Source organism: Lotus japonicus, chromosome 5 (genome assembly GCF_012489685.1).
Source record: "Lotus japonicus ecotype B-129 chromosome 5, LjGifu_v1.2".
NCBI classification, from domain to species: domain Eukaryota; kingdom Viridiplantae; phylum Streptophyta; class Magnoliopsida; order Fabales; family Fabaceae; genus Lotus; species Lotus japonicus.
In genome coordinates this window covers 12,054,381-12,071,203 of record NC_080045.1, presented here as the reverse complement: position 1 = coordinate 12,071,203, position 16,823 = coordinate 12,054,381, and the positions used below count along the sequence as shown (strand labels likewise).

The 16,823-nt window shown below is 45.2% G+C and overlaps 2 protein-coding genes across 2 annotated transcripts; one reads left to right on the top strand and one right to left on the bottom strand.

The window, feature by feature from the left end:
* Window positions 1-11,799: 11,799 nt before the first annotated feature.
* Window positions 11,800-13,445, bottom strand: LOC130720790 (DNA topoisomerase 6 subunit A-like). Its single transcript, XM_057571488.1, has 2 exons — window positions 12,839-13,445; window positions 11,800-12,717 (listed from the first exon to the last, which is right to left on the bottom strand). Exons 1-2 carry the CDS (start codon window positions 13,358-13,360, stop codon window positions 11,971-11,973), a joined length of 1,269 nt encoding a protein of 422 aa, XP_057427471.1. The 5' UTR covers window positions 13,361-13,445; the 3' UTR covers window positions 11,800-11,970.
* Window positions 13,446-14,833: 1,388 nt separating this feature from the next.
* Window positions 14,834-16,233, top strand: LOC130719077 (protein MAIN-LIKE 1-like). The gene is made up of 4 exons (XM_057569720.1): window positions 14,834-15,286; window positions 15,379-15,885; window positions 15,973-16,066; window positions 16,211-16,233. Exons 1-4 carry the CDS (start codon window positions 14,834-14,836, stop codon window positions 16,231-16,233), a joined length of 1,077 nt encoding a protein of 358 aa, XP_057425703.1.
* Window positions 16,234-16,823: the final 590 nt, after the last annotated feature.

Genomic DNA, 16,823 nt, shown 5'->3' with positions numbered 1-16,823 from the left:
GTCACCAAGGAGGAGACTCTTGCTTGCCTCCTACGCGCTGGGTGCATCTTTGCTCACACGTTTGAGAAGTTCAATGCCGCCAACGTTGAAGCTGAGCGGTTGAAGGCCGAAAGTGCTAAGCATCAAGAAGCCGCCGCTGCTTGGGAAAAGCGTTTCGACAAACTTGCGACGCAGGCAGGAAAAGACAAAGTCTATGCCGACAAGATGATTGGCACGGCGGGGATTAAAATCGGCGAGCTGGAGGATCAGCTGGCGCTGATGAAGGAAGAAGCAGATGAGCTTGATGCAAGCCTTCAAGCTTGCAAGAAGGAAAAAGAGCAAGCTGAGAAGGACTTGATCGCCCGAGGCGAGGCGCTGATTGCTAAGGAGTCAGAGCTTGCCATACTGTGCGCTGAGCTGGAGTTAGTGAAAAAGGCGTTGGCGGAGCAAGAGAAAAAGTCTGCGGAGTCCTTGGCCTTGGCGAAATCTGACATGGAGGCGGTGATGCAGGCTACGTCCGAGGAGATCAAGAAAGCGACCGAAACTCATGCTGAGGCCCTCGCCACGAAAGATGCTGAGATTGCTTCCCAACTAGCAAAGATCAAAAGTCTAGAGGACGAGCTGGCGACGGAGAAGGCCAAAGCCATTGAGGCGAGGGAACAAGCCGCTGACATCGCCCTTGACAACCGCGAGCGCGGTTTCTACCTCGCCAAAGATCAGGCCCAACATTTGTACCCGAACTTTGACTTTAGCGCCATGGGAGTAATGAAAGAGATAACCGCCGCAGGACTGGTTGGTCCCGACGATCCTCCCCTGATTGACCAAAACCTCTGGACAGCGACTGAAGAAGAAGAGGAAGAAGAAGAACAGGAGAAAGAAAACAATGAATAATGTAATTTTTAACATTACTTTTATCTTTTACTGTCACCTTGTAGTGTACTTTTCCGCCATTCGTCTATGTTTAAGCAACCCTTCGCCATAGCTTTTTATATCGCCGTTGGATATTTTGTAAGTCATATTGGAATGCTTTCGCCGTACACTACTCGCCTTCCCTCCTATTCATTCGCCGACCTTATATCTTGCGCTATTTTTCACGCGTCATATGATTGAATTACGCCTAACGATTTCGTGCCTTAATTTTAACTAGGACTTGTTGCTTGGTATTCCACCACCAAGACTTTAGACGTTTTTTCCCTAATAGGAAGAAACGGCCTCCATTCTCGAGGACTTCGCCCGGGGCTTTGCCCGCTCGGGGCTTACAATGCTTGGATCCCAATGGCCATTTGGGGGTCCCAAGACTTTTGCCTAGTTAACGGCGCTCGTCGTATTCTGGCGAGACTTACCCAGCACATCGTTTACGGGACCGGCGATCACGTCAGACTTTCCGGAGGGTGATTCCCAGGCGTCAAAGGCCATTTATGGAATCGCCACAACCTTCAGGGTTCCAGCAAGCCCCTTTGGGGATCAAGCTTGTCCCACTTAGTGATCGCCGTAATTCTTTATGTCGAGCGGCAATTCCGATCGTCAGGGAATCCCTGGAATTTTTTGGACACGAATTTCGTGAATTTTCGTTTTATTTTATTGATTTGTCGTTGCAGTACATTGGAGAATTTGAGAACACTTCGGAAAACCTTAAAGATATCTGGCTCCGGCGATTCCGCCTTGTTCACTTTCTCGCCTGCGATCAACTATAAAAGTAGCGCAAGCTCAAACCATTGAACGATCGAGGTAACCGCCTCCCATCAAGCTCTTCTAAGTGATAGGCCCCATTACCAAGAACTTTAATAATGCGGTAGGGCCCTTCCCAGTTGGGAGTAAGCTTGTTCCCCGGGGCTCCCGATCGCCACTTGAGGACCAGGTCGCCAACCTGCATATCTCGGACGCGAACCCTGCTGTTGAACTTTGCCGCCACGCGCTGCTTCATCGCTGTTTCCCGAATGTGCGCCTCGTCGCGCGTTTCCGACAAAAGGTCCAGCTCCACCGCCATGTTGGCCTGATTTTCCTCTTCAAAACCTGGTCGAGTCCGCCATGTAAAGTTGTCAATCTCCACCGGCAACATGGCATCTACCCCGTAGGTCATTCTAAAGGGGGTTTCCCTTGTAGTAGATTGCTCGGTGGTGTTGTACGACCACAGCACCGCCGGAAGTTCATCCAACCAAGCTCCCTTAGCCTCCGCGAGCCGTCGTCTTAGTCCTCGTAGGATTACCCTGTTTGCAGATTCCACCTGCCCGTTCGTCTGCGGATGCTCAACAGAGGCGAACCTCATCTGTATGCCCATTTCCTTGCAGAACTCCCTTGTTTGACTGCTTGAAAACTGGGTCCCATTGTCAGATACGATCGCCCTTGGGATCCCGAACCTGCAAACAATACGCTTCCAGTAGAAATTGACTATCTTTGCAGAAGTAATCTTGGCCAAGGGTTCAGCCTCAATCCACTTAGTGAAGTAGTCCACCGCCACCAATATAAACTTCATTTGTGCCCTGGCGGTCGGGAAAGGTCCAACTAAGTCCACACCCCACATGGCGAAAGGCCATGGGGCGCTCATCGTTACCAACTCTTTTGGCGGTGCCTTAGACAAATCCGCGAACACTTGACACTCCTTGCACTGCTTCACGAAGTCCATACAATCTTTCCTGAGGGTGGGCCAGTAAAAACCCGCCCTCAACACTTTGCAAGCCAAAGACCTTCCCCCGATGTGGCTCGCGCACACTCCTTCATGTACTTCAGACATTATCGCTTCGTACTTCTCTGGCGATACACATTTCAACAATGGCGTCGAGAAACCACGGCGATACAAGTGTCCGTCAATGAGAGTATAGTGACTCGCCTCCCGCTGCTGCTCCTTCGTGCATTGCTCCACTTCTGCCGGGTCCCCCGCCAAGATAGATATTATGGGATCCATCCATGTTCTCCCTCTGTTCACGCAGGCCATGAGCTCGCCTTCGATGCTTGGGTACGCCAGCGTTTCCTGAATCACACTTTTGTTATTGCCGGGCTTCCGCGTGCTTGCCAGTTTGGCTAGCGCGTCCGCCCGCTGATTTTCTGCCCGAGGAACGTACTCCACCACGACCTCTTGAAAGAGTGTCATCAAATACCGTACCCGCTCAAGGTAATTGATCAGATTAGGATCTTTGACCTGGAAAGTTCCCTTCACTTGATTCTCCACCAATTGTGAGTCCGTTCTTATCAACAAACTCCTGATCTTCACTTCCCGCGCCAACTTCAATCCGGCGATGAGAGCTTCATATTCTGCTTGGTTGTTCGTTGCTTTGAACTCGAATTTCAGGGATTGCTCCAACACTAGTTCCCCCGGCCCTTCTAACGTTACTCCCGCGCCGCTGCCACTACTATTGGAGGATCCATCCACGAAGAGAGTCCACTGAGTGTCCACTCTTTCAAACCGATCTGGAGTCAACTCGACCACAAAGTCAGCTAGTGACTGCGCACCAACCGTGCCCCGCTTATCGTATTGCAAACCATACTCTGACAATTCAACCGACCAGGCGACCAATCTACCTGATAAATCCGGTTTTTGTAATACTTGCCTCAAGGGCAAATCCGTCCGCACCTTCACGGGAAAACTCTGAAAATAAGGTCTCAACCGCCGGGCGGTGACGAGGACCGCCAGCGCCGCCTTCTCAATTTTCTGATATCTGACCTCCGCGCCCTGGAGTGTGTGACTAACAAAATAAACAATTCGATGCTCGCCATCTATCTCCTGCAACATCACAGAACTCAGAGCACTATCGCTCACAGCAAAATACAAATGCAGCGGGTGTCCCTGTATTGGTTTCGACAAGATCGGCGGTGACGATAGGAGTTCCTTGAGGCGAACGAAAGCTTCCTCACACTCCGCCGTCCACTCGAATGCGACATTCTTGCGAAGACACTTGAAAAAAGGAAAAGATCTGTCACCAGACTTGGGAAGAAACCGAGATAAAGCTGCTATTCGCCCCGTCAAACGTTGGACCTCTTTCACATTGGAAGGGCTTTTCATCTGCTGAATCGCCTTGCATTTTTCTGGGTTTATCTCGATTCCTCTGGATGTGATCATGAATCCCAAAAACTTGCCCCCCTGAACACCAAAAGAGCATTTCTCCGGATTGAGGCGCATACTGTGCTTCCTTATTTCGCCAAATGCTTCCTCCAGATCTTGATGATGGTCTAAACCTCGTACTGATTTAACAATCATGTCATCAACGTAAACCTCCATGTTTCTTCCCACCTGCCCAGCAAAAACCCTATCCATCAATCTTTGGTAGGTAGCCCCAGCGTTCTTTAGTCCAAACGGCATGGTGCGATAGCAATAATTGACACTGGCAGTCATAAAAGCCGTTTTGTCCTCGTCTGCCGGGTGCATGCGGATTTGATGATAGCCAGAATAAGCATCCATCAAGCTAAGCAGTTCGTTGCCCGAGGCACCATCAACAAGGCTATCGATGCTGGGAAGGGGATACGAATCTTTTGGACATGCTTTGTTTAAGTCTGTGTAATCTACACACATTCGCCATTTCCCGTTCGCCTTCTTCACCATTACGACGTTCGCCAACCACGTCGGATACTTCACTTCCCTGATGAACTCTGCCGCCAACAACTTGTCGACCTCCTGTTGCACCGCCTTCCCTTTGTCGCCACCCAAGCGCCTCCTAAGTTGTGAAACTGGCTTGACACTTGGATTCAATGCTAACCGATGGCATATGAAGTTTGGATCAATTCCAGGCATGTCTTTGCAGCTCCAAGCAAACAAGTCTAAGTTCTCCCCAAGCAGTTTTGTCAGGCGCGTCTCCTGCTCTTCCGTCAGTCTGGTCCCAATCTTCAAAGTGCGATCGCCAAACTTTAGCGCCTTCGTTTCCTCAATTGGCGTGGGCCTATTTACTCGCCCCTCGCCCCGGGGATCAAGATTTTCATCCGAAGCTTCGATTTCATAACATCTATGACCAACCAACGCACTCTTCTTGCCGTACAAGTTAAGGCAATTATTGTAACACTCCCTCGCCATCTTCTGGTCCACCTTCAGCTTTCCCACCTTTCCACTGCTTAGCGGATACTTGACCGCCAAGTGGGCTGTCGAAATTACAGCACAAAGGCGATTCAATGTATTTCGCCCAATGATGACATTGTAGGATGCTACCACCTGGAGAACCAGATACCTTACCTTCAAAACCCTAGCACACTCGTCTTCCCCAAATATTGTGTCTAGATCAATGTATCCCCGCACCATTACTTGCTCCCCCGCGAAACCTACCAAGGTTCCCGCGTATGGAGTTAGATCATTGTCAGTTAGTCCCAACTTGTCAAATGCATCACCATAGATAATATCAGCCGAACTACCCTGATCCAGGAGTACCCTTCCAACGTTGAAACTGTTCATCCTTAACTGCACCACAATCGGGTCGTCCTTATGAGGCTTTATCCCCTCAAAGTCCGCCATCGAGATTGTTATGTCAGGGTGTACGAATCCAAAAGCGATCTCATGAACGGAATTAACGGCACGAACATGGCGCTTACGCGCCGCGTGAGTGTCGCCACCGCCGCCAAATCCCCCGGCGATGGTGTTGATGGTCCCGACGGGCGGTCCTGAGTGTTGAGCGAACGTGTCATCAGCCCCTTTTGTGGCGATAGCCGCTGATTCTTGCTTTTTCTTGCCCTTAGTGTCCGCTCGCTCCTCCTCCCGCTTGTGCGCTTTGTTTTGATCGCCACCATTGCGCCACTAGCCTTGACGATTTCCTTGATATCCCGCCCGAATCAACTTATCAATCTCCCGCTGCAAAGTCCAACAGTCATCCGTATCATGCCCGGCGGACCGGTGGAACTCGCACCACTTCTTGGGATTGGCGTCCCGTGGCTGATACTTTGGGGCCTCCGGCTCATCCACTAGATTTGCGTCGCTTGCCCCTCGGAGCATATCCGATACATCTGTGTTCATCACCATATCAGTTTCCTCCCGCTGGCGATGAGACTTAGATTGCCAAGGCCGACGTTGTTCATAATCATCGCGCCGTGGATACAACTGTTCCATGGTCGGTTTGAATACCGACTTCCCCTTACCTGGCCTCTGCTGTTTGCCATCCCCCTTATCTTCGCTGCTCCTATCTTTTTTCACGCGCTTGGGCGACGTGTCGCCCTTTTCCAACTTCGCGCGCTTTCTTTTGAAAGCGTCGTCCTCCTCGTCGAGAATATAAGTGCTGGCACGAGCACGCATCTCTCCCATCGAGCGCGCCGGCTTACGTGTCAATTTGCTGTTCAACCCTCCCGGCAGCAAACCGTTTTTAAATGCTAAAGCACAAGCTCGAGGCTCCTCGTCCTCTACCTTTACCGACGCCGCGCTGTACCTTGCCATGTACTCTTTCAGTGACTCCCCTTCCTGCTGGCGAATATTGTATAGGTCATTGATCGTCACCGGCTGATTCTTATTTGCCGAGAATTGCACTAGAAACTTGGATGAGAAGTCTCTGAAATTTGAAATCGATCCACGCGGCAAAGTTGTGAACCACGCCATCACCGTCGATTTGAACGTCGATGGAAACATCCTGCACTTCACCGCATCTGACGCCGCAATTATCACCATCTTCGTATTAAAATACAGAAGATGATCTTTCGGATCGGAATCTCCGCTGTAAGAATCCAGAACTAACGTTTTCATGTTATCCGGAATCGCCACATTCTCAACATCTTCCGAGAACGGACGGAACTCAGCCACGGAATCTGCTTCTCTGCTTCCATCATCTCGCTGCTCGCGACGGTAGAAATCTAACTGAGCCTGTAGATGCTCATTCCGCTGCTGGATGTTGCCAATACTGCGCATCAAATGGCGCCATTGCTCCTGTGTCACCGCCGGCTATTGTTCCGGAGCAGGTGAATTCTCTGGTGAGCGCTCCAGAGATCCCACCTGTGAAGGCGATGGAGGAGGTGGTGGTGATGGAAGAGGAGAAGGCGACTGTACTCCTGTCGTTCGTACCGGAGAATCCAGGTCCACACGATGAGGCCGCCGAGGCGGCGAAATCCGCTGTCGCATTGGTGAATGATGCTGCCTCCTGCGTCGAGTCTCCATCCAAACCAGAAACGATGCAAACTCGATCGGAGAACCAACACTAGTCACAGAATCAAAATCAGAAAACCAGAGAATTGCCTAATCACAATCAGAGGTAACTTCATGCACAATCAATCCACGTGAATGGGAGTAGAAAGTTTACAGTCCCCACAGACGGCGCCAAAATGTTCTGGGAATGAACATTGAAGAGAGGCATAGTACCTAGAGGTAGAGGGATTGTGCCAAGAGAGAATGAGAGTGAGAGAGAGTCCTGAATTTCAAGTGTTATTTCATCAAATGAGCCAAAAGTCCCTTACAATTGATAACTACCTCCTATTTATAGAGCTTGGGTACTACCTATTGGGCCAATTGGGCCTCCGAGATCAAGGCCCATCTGAAGGCCAGGGCCCCGCCTCAGGGCGGGATACATGCTGGGCGTTGCCCCTCTAGGGGCTCGCCCAGTCCATAGGTGTCTTTTACTTTTATGTTTTTGTTTTAGTTAAAAAAAAATTATGTTTTGTTTTGAAGAAAAAGAGAATAGAAAAAAGATGAGTAGAGAGAAATAAAGTAGACTTTATAGATTGTTTGGTATGATTGAAAGAAAGAGAAAGAATAAGGTCACATGATTAGGGATGTCAATGGGTACGGGTGGACATGAGTAGTATATATCCACCACCCGCTCCACATGTAAAAATTTATACCAGCACCCGCTCCATACCCACATGGATATCCATTAAGTGGGTTTTAACCGGATTTTAAAATATTTGTAGATATTCATAGACACCCGACACAAATGAACATAAATGGATTCAGATATATTTGTTCAAAATAAAATTATATTAAAAATATAATTTAAGATTGGACTTTACAATCAATCAACGTGCTACCCTTTTTTAAGTCTAAGGGCTTCTTTTAACATTATCATTGTATAAGTTTACTTAAGAGAACTATAACTTAAACACGAATTCATTAGATACTAGACTTAATATACATCTGTGCATACATAAAATATATATTTTAGTATTTTATATATCAGGTGGGTATCCATGGGTATGGATACATCAATATACGTACCTACCACATTAATAAATGAATAGTAGAAATATCCATTAAATAAATCTGTGGATACCCGTGGGCACAAATAATTTTACCCATAGCGAGTTTTATCCACGGGTGTGGGTAATTTTGACATCCCTACACATGATACAAATTTCTAGTTGTCGAACAATGGTTAATTGGGAAGAAGAAGAAGAAGAAGAAGAAGAAGAAGAAGAAGAAGAAGAAGAAGAAGAAGAAGAAGAAGAAGAAGAAGAAGAAGAAGAAGAAGAAGGCACAACCTCCTTGTGAGCTTTTGTGCGTTTGGCATTTCTTTGTCCTTAGTTAGCTTCTGGCTAATTTTCTTTCTCTTTTGTAATTGGTTGGAGTACCCATAGTACTCCCTTTCAATATCAATTTTGGCTTAGCTTCATTTCTCGACAGATGAGCGCGTACCACAAAAAGCTGTTGACCTTATATGTCAATTCTCTTTTTCTTGCGTGAGTTCCAACGTACAAAATAAGTAGAGTTAATCTCTCTCGTGAATCTCTCTCTGTCTCATTTTATTCGCTAATAAATGAATTGTTAGGCAATGACATGGTGAGTAGGAGTGAGTGTGGGTATGACCGTATGAGTGCAATGATTGGTCACCATTAATGGCACTTGAATATGGGAGCTGGCGATGACATTTGAATTTGGGGCCACAAACGACGCTTCAATCTGGGCGCCAACCAGGGACGGATGCAAGTTGAGGCATGAGGGCAAGTGTCCTCACTTGATTTTGCAAAATATCATTAGAAAAATATTTGAGTAGTAAATGTATGTAGTTTTTTATGACCCCTTTGGTAAAAAAATGTCCTCACTTGTGTCCCACATTGCTAAATGTCCTCACTTGTGTCCCATATTGCTATATGCCCTCCCTTGAGTAGTAAAAGTATGTGATTTTTTATGCTCATTTAGTAAAAAGTGTTCTCACTTGTGTCTCTTTTGGTAAAAAATGTATTCACTTCTAATAGTATATGTTAATTTTTTTTATTACAAATTTATATTCATATATTGCCATCACAACATTAAATTTCTGGATCCGTCCCTGGCGCCAACACAAATGTTTCAATGTCTCATCAAGAGTGCATAATTGTGTTGCACTGACATTATTATTTCATCATTGGTCATCGGCACCATAATTCCATCTCACCCTCGATCTCTATCATTTTTCATTGGGGAAATGTTTTATATTACGAAGCTTACATGCCACGAAACCTAAGAAATCAATTCTCATTGTTTGTTGTCAAAAGCCCTCTCAATATGACTTTCATATATTGACTTCTTTAGAAAATCAAAGTGTTCAGCTGTGTTATCGTGTCTTTTGTCTCGTGTTGAGTATGATGACTCTTTTTATGCTCTCTTTTTCCATCACCTCCATTCAAACCTTGCATATGTTGATGATTTTAGTATCATCAATGGATTTTAGTAGTAATGTGATTTACTATAGCCGATGCGATTAGCGTTAAGCTCAAAAACGAGTTAGGGTAATGCGGAGTGCACGCTCGTTGAACCAACGTATAATTGACCGCGAATACAAAACGGGGTTCCAAGGGGCGGAGCCCCTGGCTGGAGTTTGGCCTCAGATTTGTGACACAGAAAACAAAACAGACATTCTCTCTACATTCCTAATATGTTATCTATTGCCAGAAACAGGTTGTTCTTCAAGAATTATCCCAACAAGGATTTCGTGAACCCAGGCAAGAATAGGGTCAAAATACATTGTTCGGAAAGTGTACGAACACGATTCTTCGAAGTTATCCAGAATTATCATACCCAAATTTCCAACACCATATTATTAACCATATCACCCTTGTCACATTTCTCATTACATTCATTAACACATTCCATATTCTCAACCCTGCCACCCTTATCAACATCCTTTTGATTTTCCTCGCCATTGATATCCCCACTTTCATCTAAAGAAATTACCTTAACCACACGCATAAGTTTCACCACCTTTGAGATCGCTCATGCTTCTTTTGGCTACCATCATGAACTACGTGTTTGTACTGAAGTTGTGTTGAGACTTGAGAGTAAAATACATTTTTATTAATGGGACAATTATGATGTTTGAAAAATGTGCATTGGAAAGCATACTAACCACTTTCAACTCACTTTCAAAGCTTAACCAAACACATTATACATACCCACATTTTCTCTATCTCCGACATTAGGCCCATTGGTTGTTTTCTCCCGCGCCTTCCTTAGTCCCAACAAGTGCATTAGCATACATTGCTATCAAAATCACATATGGAACATCTATCCGGTGGTCATAATAGAAGTGGATCTCACAATTAAACCTCCTAGAATGACGCATATATTCCTCACATCATCACCAACAACTAGTCATATCAATCCCTCTTGGTCCAGGAAGAGTGCCGGAGCTAGGTGAGAATTATGTACTATCTTTGTATTGTATCTGTGGGGAGCAACCGAGCAAGGTATCTCAAAGCTGCGACCACAACCCTATATTAGTTACAACTGGAAGCGCGTATTGGCTTGCTCCTGGACACACATTGTTGCAACAGCAAGGGGCCAGTCAAAGCCTTGTTAGAGGACACTGACCTTGGATAAGATATTTGTGGATATTTCCTTCAATATTCAAACAAGGTCTAGCATGCTCAAGTTTTAATCAAATTACTTAAATAAGGAGCGATGAGCCGATGACCAAGTCCCAGTATCAAATTTTAATATCACAACCGAGTATGCAAAAATCCGATAGGATTTATAGGATGCATACAACTATTTAGAAAAGGGACTTTCCTCTTACAAGAAGAGTACATAGCAAAGAAGAAAATAAAGGGGAAAAGCAAGCCTTCAAAAAGAAAGAAATGGATTCTTGAATCACTATGCAGAAATTCTTTCAAAACATCGACTTCTAATTTAGAGGAGACCAGAAATAAAATAATATTGAATGGAAATGATTTCTTTCTTACCACATATTCTAAAGCTCAAGTACAAATGTACAATTACTAGAGTAAAACTTTCCAAGCATAGCTAATCTATACTGGAAATACTTCCACTTATACAATCCGCACAAACTACTGTTTCACCAGGAATATGCGAATGATATATCCAGAATGTTTATATGATAAGTCATCACTCTTCTTCTTTTTCATGTGCAAAGCAGGACTAACCTCCAAAAGAACAAAAACTACTAGAGAACTCTACAGGGAGAAGAAACCTCTGCTGTATCATGATATTGAAGATAATTCATCATTCTTACCCGGGCAAAAAGATTCTGCTATCCTGCAGATTTTGAATTGTCAATAGCTTCCTTCCAGTAATTATTTCCAAAAGAACTACACCAAAGCTATAAACATATGATTTCAGTGTCAGTTAAGATGTCATCACATACTCAAGCACAATGTCATTGGGTCCCTGTAACCCTTGTTGATGCATGGGTGTTTTCCCTCACTGGGTCAAATTTAGCATAACTAAAATCTGATAGCTTTGTATGATGCTCTTCTGCACCAAGTAAAAATGTCAGAGCAATTTTTATCTCATATTTGACAGTTAGCTTTTCACTATATTTTTCCAAGTTGCACTAGCACACATTAGACACAATTGCTATAGCCTTACAGTGCTGTCAGTTTAGAATTATAAGCAAGACCAAGAAGCAATTTAAAAACACCCAGATTCTGGAATTGGTTAAAGTTGGTCAAGTTAGTCGAGCATTTACTGATCTAAGAGTAAGAAGAACACAGCAAGGCAAAATTATAAACTCAGTTTGAAAAAAAAAATACCATTAACATGATTTTTGAACAAAAGTTACTTAACAAATTTCCAATGGATGATAACTAGAAATTCATTACATTCCACTCTAAATGTAGCATCCTCAGCTGATAAGACACAGGAATAATCCTTCAACAGTACATTACTCATAGCCAATCCTTCTGCTGCAATTTCAAGGGCAAGTACACTTCAGAGAGATACTGAAAACCAAAGGTGCTCAAAGCCTGTATTTCAGCTTTCTGTTTAGTTTTGACCATCAAAGTTAATTCCTCAACCCAACCAGGATTCTTCTTGACAAAATCCTCCTCCAACATGTCCTTCCCAGTCTTAATATCCTGCTCGGTCATGGGCAACCTACACTGCTCAGGTATCTTGTACTTGTCCAAATCACTAGGCCTAACCCCAAGCCACTTTATATCAGGGGTGGTCAAGTGAGCACTGTCATAGGACATGTTCTTGGAACCACACCCATAAACCGATAAAATCTTCAACCCGTAAGGATCACTGTCCACAAGTGCCAGCACAGGCAGCTTCAGCTCCATCTTCATCTTCCTCAAGAACAGCCTCGTGGAAACATCAGGCTGCCCTTTGGCCGTCACAATGATACACGGGAACCGGTTGTAGAACCTGTCCTCAGCCAGCCTCATATAAGCAGCGTCCTTCTCCACCAAGAGAATGAACAAGGCATCACTTTGCATATCCCCAACTCGATCTATATTCGGCGGAATCGCTTTCCCTCCCATACCCATCTTAGTACAATCAATAACATCCCCATTATCACTGAAAATCAACCTTCCTACAACCACCCCTTTCTCCGCAGCAACAACATTAAGACTCGACCTAGTACACCCCAGCATGCACGAAACATCATCAAGTACGGTATCCGATTGAGTCTGAGATTCAATTCAACACCACAAGTGTTAGCTAACTTTCAATTAATCAATTAACAAATTGCAGTTCAAATTGCTAATTCTAATTCCAATTCGAGATTGTGAGGGTTTGATAGCAGCATACCTGGTCCTTGAAGAGCTTAACATCTGTGTAGAAGAGGTCACGCTTGGTGACATGAATCCCCTTGAGGCAGAGCTGGTGGATGAGCTCGAGGATGCGGGCGGTGATGGTGGATTTGCGGACGGTGGAGATGTTACCAAACGGGCGGAGGGAGGATTTATCCTTGAGGACGATGCGGTCGAGTTCAGGGACATAGAGCTGGTTGGCGGAGGAGCGGGAGGGGACATCGAAGGCGAAGCCGTTACCGGTGAGGATGGAGTGCGCGATCTTGCGGGCGAGAGACTCGATGTTGGATTGCACGGAGGAGAGGGAGAGGTCCGCCACCTCGCGGCAGCGGAAGGGGAGGGAGAGGTCTTGGAGGGTTAGGGTTTTGTCTGCGGCGGAAGAGGAGGATGAAGAAGCTGATGAGGAGGTTGAGAACTCCTTCAGGGTTTCCAGGATCACTGAGTCTGGTTTCAGCTTGTTCTTGAAGGGAAGAGAGTTCTCGGTTGGGTCGGTACGGCGGCGCTTTTTGCCGTCGGCCATGGATGTTTGCGGTGTGTGTGGGCGGGAAATGAATGCTACTGTTGATTTTGCGTTTTTGGGGAGGGGACTTTGATTTGGACCTGGATTCAAGCCCCTATGGGCTATGACCTATGTATATTAATTAGTATGAGACTATTCGCGTCTCCTATTTTGCTAAGCGAGTCATCCCCAAAACTGCAAAAAGACCAAAATACCCTTCAGTAATTTTAATTTAAAAAAAAAAACTACCTTATCTCTACAAACCCTCCCCCCTCTTTCAACCGTATAACCCCTCTTCCTCTCCAACCCAATTTCAAAATTTTCAACCCTCACAAAATCAAGTATCTCAAACCCACATTAACCCACAACCAAGTCAAGAAGAGGAAGAGAAAGGAGGACAACCAGTAAAAAGAAGAAGTTGAAGTAGAAGAGGAAGTAGGAGACCAAGTCAAGAAGGAGAAACCCACAAAATACAACAACAACCCATAACCCACAAGAAGAACAACAATGTAAGTTATTTCTTACAAGTTTTCGAGGCTTAGGTTGTATTTTGTGTCAAAATTCAGTCTCTCGATTTGATTATGCCATGGGAGGATGTTTCGTGACTTGCCCGCACTCTAAACCGCGGACAGGTTTTATGACTACCGCATGTTTAAGTGCGGTTAGTCTGTCAAATTTTTTATGCCTACCGCATGTTTAAGAGCGGTTAGCCTGTCAAATTTTTTTAATTCTCTCTGAATGTTTATAAATTCTTTTTTATGTTAACAAACTGTTGTTTATGTTAATAAACTGTTGTTTATGTTAATAAATTGTTGTGTACGAGTATAAATTTTTGTATTTTTAATTTTCAGGCCTCCTAGGAAAACTGCCTGTGTTGTTGGTCCTTCTGCTGAACCTACTGCTCCACGGGATCGTAGCTCCACTCATGCTTTTAACCGCAAACGGTCAGAAGAGGCTAATAGAGGAAGGGGTAGAGGAAGGGGTAGGAATGCTGAACAAGAGCCTGTTGTACAGGATCAGCAGGATGATGAGATTATGGCTGATCAGCAGGATGATGACACTGAGGCGGAGGAGACTAGTGGTGAGGAGGAGACTAGTGGTGAAGAGGAGGCTGAGGAGGATGTCGGTGCTGACATTGAGGCAGAGTTTGAGGAGGAGTCTGGTGATGAGGACGATGAGAACAGATTGTGGTATCAGGGAGGTCCGTTTGACCTTTGCTTGTTGACTAAGTATGGCGAACATATAGCTCGTGACATATGAAGGTCATACAAACGGCGAAATTATGAGACTAGAGGCGTGCTCAAGACCTATAATCATGGGAGGATGTGTCATCCTGTAGTTCATCATGCTCGGTACATAAGGGGTGCGGTGCATGATGCAGGTTTGCGGTGGGTGATGAAATGCACAAGCCCGAGTGTTGACCAGAGCATTATTTCTGCTTTTGTTGAGCGATGACATCCTGAGACGTCATCTTTCCACTTACCCTGGGGGGAAATGACGATCACACTTGAAGATGTCTCAGCATTACTCCACTTGCCTGTAGAGGGTGAGTTCTTCTCCTTTGGTAACCCGACTAGGGAAGAGGCGGCTCCTGCAGTTGCTCAGTTACTTGATGTGGACATTGAGCTTGTGATGGAGGAGTTTGATGCTTGTAGGGGTCCATCTCTTTGCTTTAGCTTTCTCCATGATATTGTGGAGAAACACGTAGCGGCCAACAATGAAGTTCCTGCATGCCGAGCTTACATGTTGCGGTTGATTGGCATGACCCTTTTCTGTGACAAGAGCAACACATATATTGGTGTTGTGTATTTGTCTCTGTTTGAAGATGTTGAGAATGCATCAAGGTGGAACTGGGGAGCTGCCACTTTGGCTTACTTGTATGGTCAGCTCTGGGAGGCCAGCAGGAACGGTGCTAAGTCTGTTGCTGGTTATTTATCTCTTCTGCAGGTATTATTATTTCTTTGTAATTATCGTTAAAACGTTTGTTGTCATTGTTTTTTAATAATTAGCATCATACTTTGGCATTTTCTCTTTTGCAGTCATGGGTGTTTGCTCACTTTCCCGGATCCTTGTTTGAGCGCAGGGACAACCCTGCCTACACGCCAGACAGGCCCGTTGCACTAACTTGGGAGGCGCTTCGAGGGACTACTGAGGTTGCGCAGAAGAGGATGAACCTGGACACGTTTCCGGCCAGTTCTGTGATTTGGAGACCTTATGTAGAGCATTATGCTCATTGGCCCTTCCCTCAGGTTGCCTTGTATAGGAGATTTATCAGGCATGCCGGGATGATATTCCCATACCTCCCAGATCGAGTCATCAGGCAGTTTGGCAGGATCCAGTATGTGCCAGATCCCCCACCATCGTCAGTTACGTGCCGGGAGTGTGATCGTCGATTTGCGCACTGGAATGATCACATTTGCCATCTGTCGGAAGAAGCTGCTTTCCCTTTTCAGACCACTGGCGAATACACTCCTTGGTATATCAAGGTCTCACACCCTTACATGGTCCCAGATGAGTACAAAGCCGACCGCTTCGCATTTCTAGAGGTACTGACACTTGTTTTCGCTATGTGGCTCACATTACGATTATGTGTATGCCTATGTGTATATTGACCTTATATATTGTCATTTCAGAGCCAGTTTGCGGAGCTTGCGTTGTACTCTGGCATTGCGGTTGATCCGACGACAGTTGGATCGCCCCCGCGCGGGTTCACCGATGTGGGATGCGGTGCACAATATGCATACCATCATCGAGGGAGCAGTGCACGGGAGGGGAAGAAAGATCAGGGGACGGGACTCAGGAGCTGGGCCTTCAAATTCTGGGCGCTAGATTTAGGAATCTTTGTACTTTTATATTTATTTTGTTGGATAGTGTTGTTTAATGTTGTTGGATAATTTCGGATCTTTTGTTATGTTTTGTTGGATAATGCAACTATGTGTGTTTGTTGGATAATTTCGGATCTTTTGTTATGTTTTGTTGGATAATTTGTTTAGCATCATACTTTCATGTTATATGAACCAAATGTTATGGTCAGAAATATAGCGAGATACATTCATGTTATATGAACCAAATGTTTTTCTGCCAAGAAATCACCTTCCTCACTTATAACTGCGGACAGGTTGAAAATTTAAACACATCCGCAGTTATAACTACGGGAAATTGGTGCTATTAAAGAGGCTTACAGTAACCTCTTACATAGGGCTCATAACCTACCGCAGTTATAAGTGCGGACAGGTTCAAAATTATAACACATCCGCAGTTATAACCACGGGAAATTGGTGCTATTAAAGAGGCTTACAGTAACCTTGTATAGATGCCTCATGTTTTATGAACCAACCGCTGTTATAACTGCGGACAGGTTGAAAATTTTAACACATCCGCAGGTATAACCACGGAAAATTGGAGCTATTAAAGAGGCTTACAGTAACCTCTTACAGATGCCTCATGACCTACCGCAGTTATAAGTGCGGACAGATTAAATTAT

Excerpts from the sequence above, each read along its gene's own strand:
- LOC130720790 (XM_057571488.1), bottom strand. The coding sequence starts at position 13,360 with ATGGCCGACGGCAAAAAGCGCCGCCGTACCGACCCAACCGAGAACTCT. Across the intron at positions 12,718-12,838 it reads TTAAGCTCTTCAAGGACCAG|ACTCAATCGGATACCGTACT; the intron begins GTATGCTGCTAT and ends ATTGAATCTCAG.
- LOC130719077 (XM_057569720.1), top strand. The coding sequence starts at position 14,834 with ATGACGATCACACTTGAAGATGTCTCAGCATTACTCCACTTGCCTGTA. Across the intron at positions 15,886-15,972 it reads ACCGCTTCGCATTTCTAGAG|AGCCAGTTTGCGGAGCTTGC; the intron begins GTACTGACACTT and ends TTGTCATTTCAG. Across the intron at positions 16,067-16,210 it reads GTTCACCGATGTGGGATGCG|TGTTGTTTAATGTTGTTGGA; the intron begins GTGCACAATATG and ends TTTGTTGGATAG.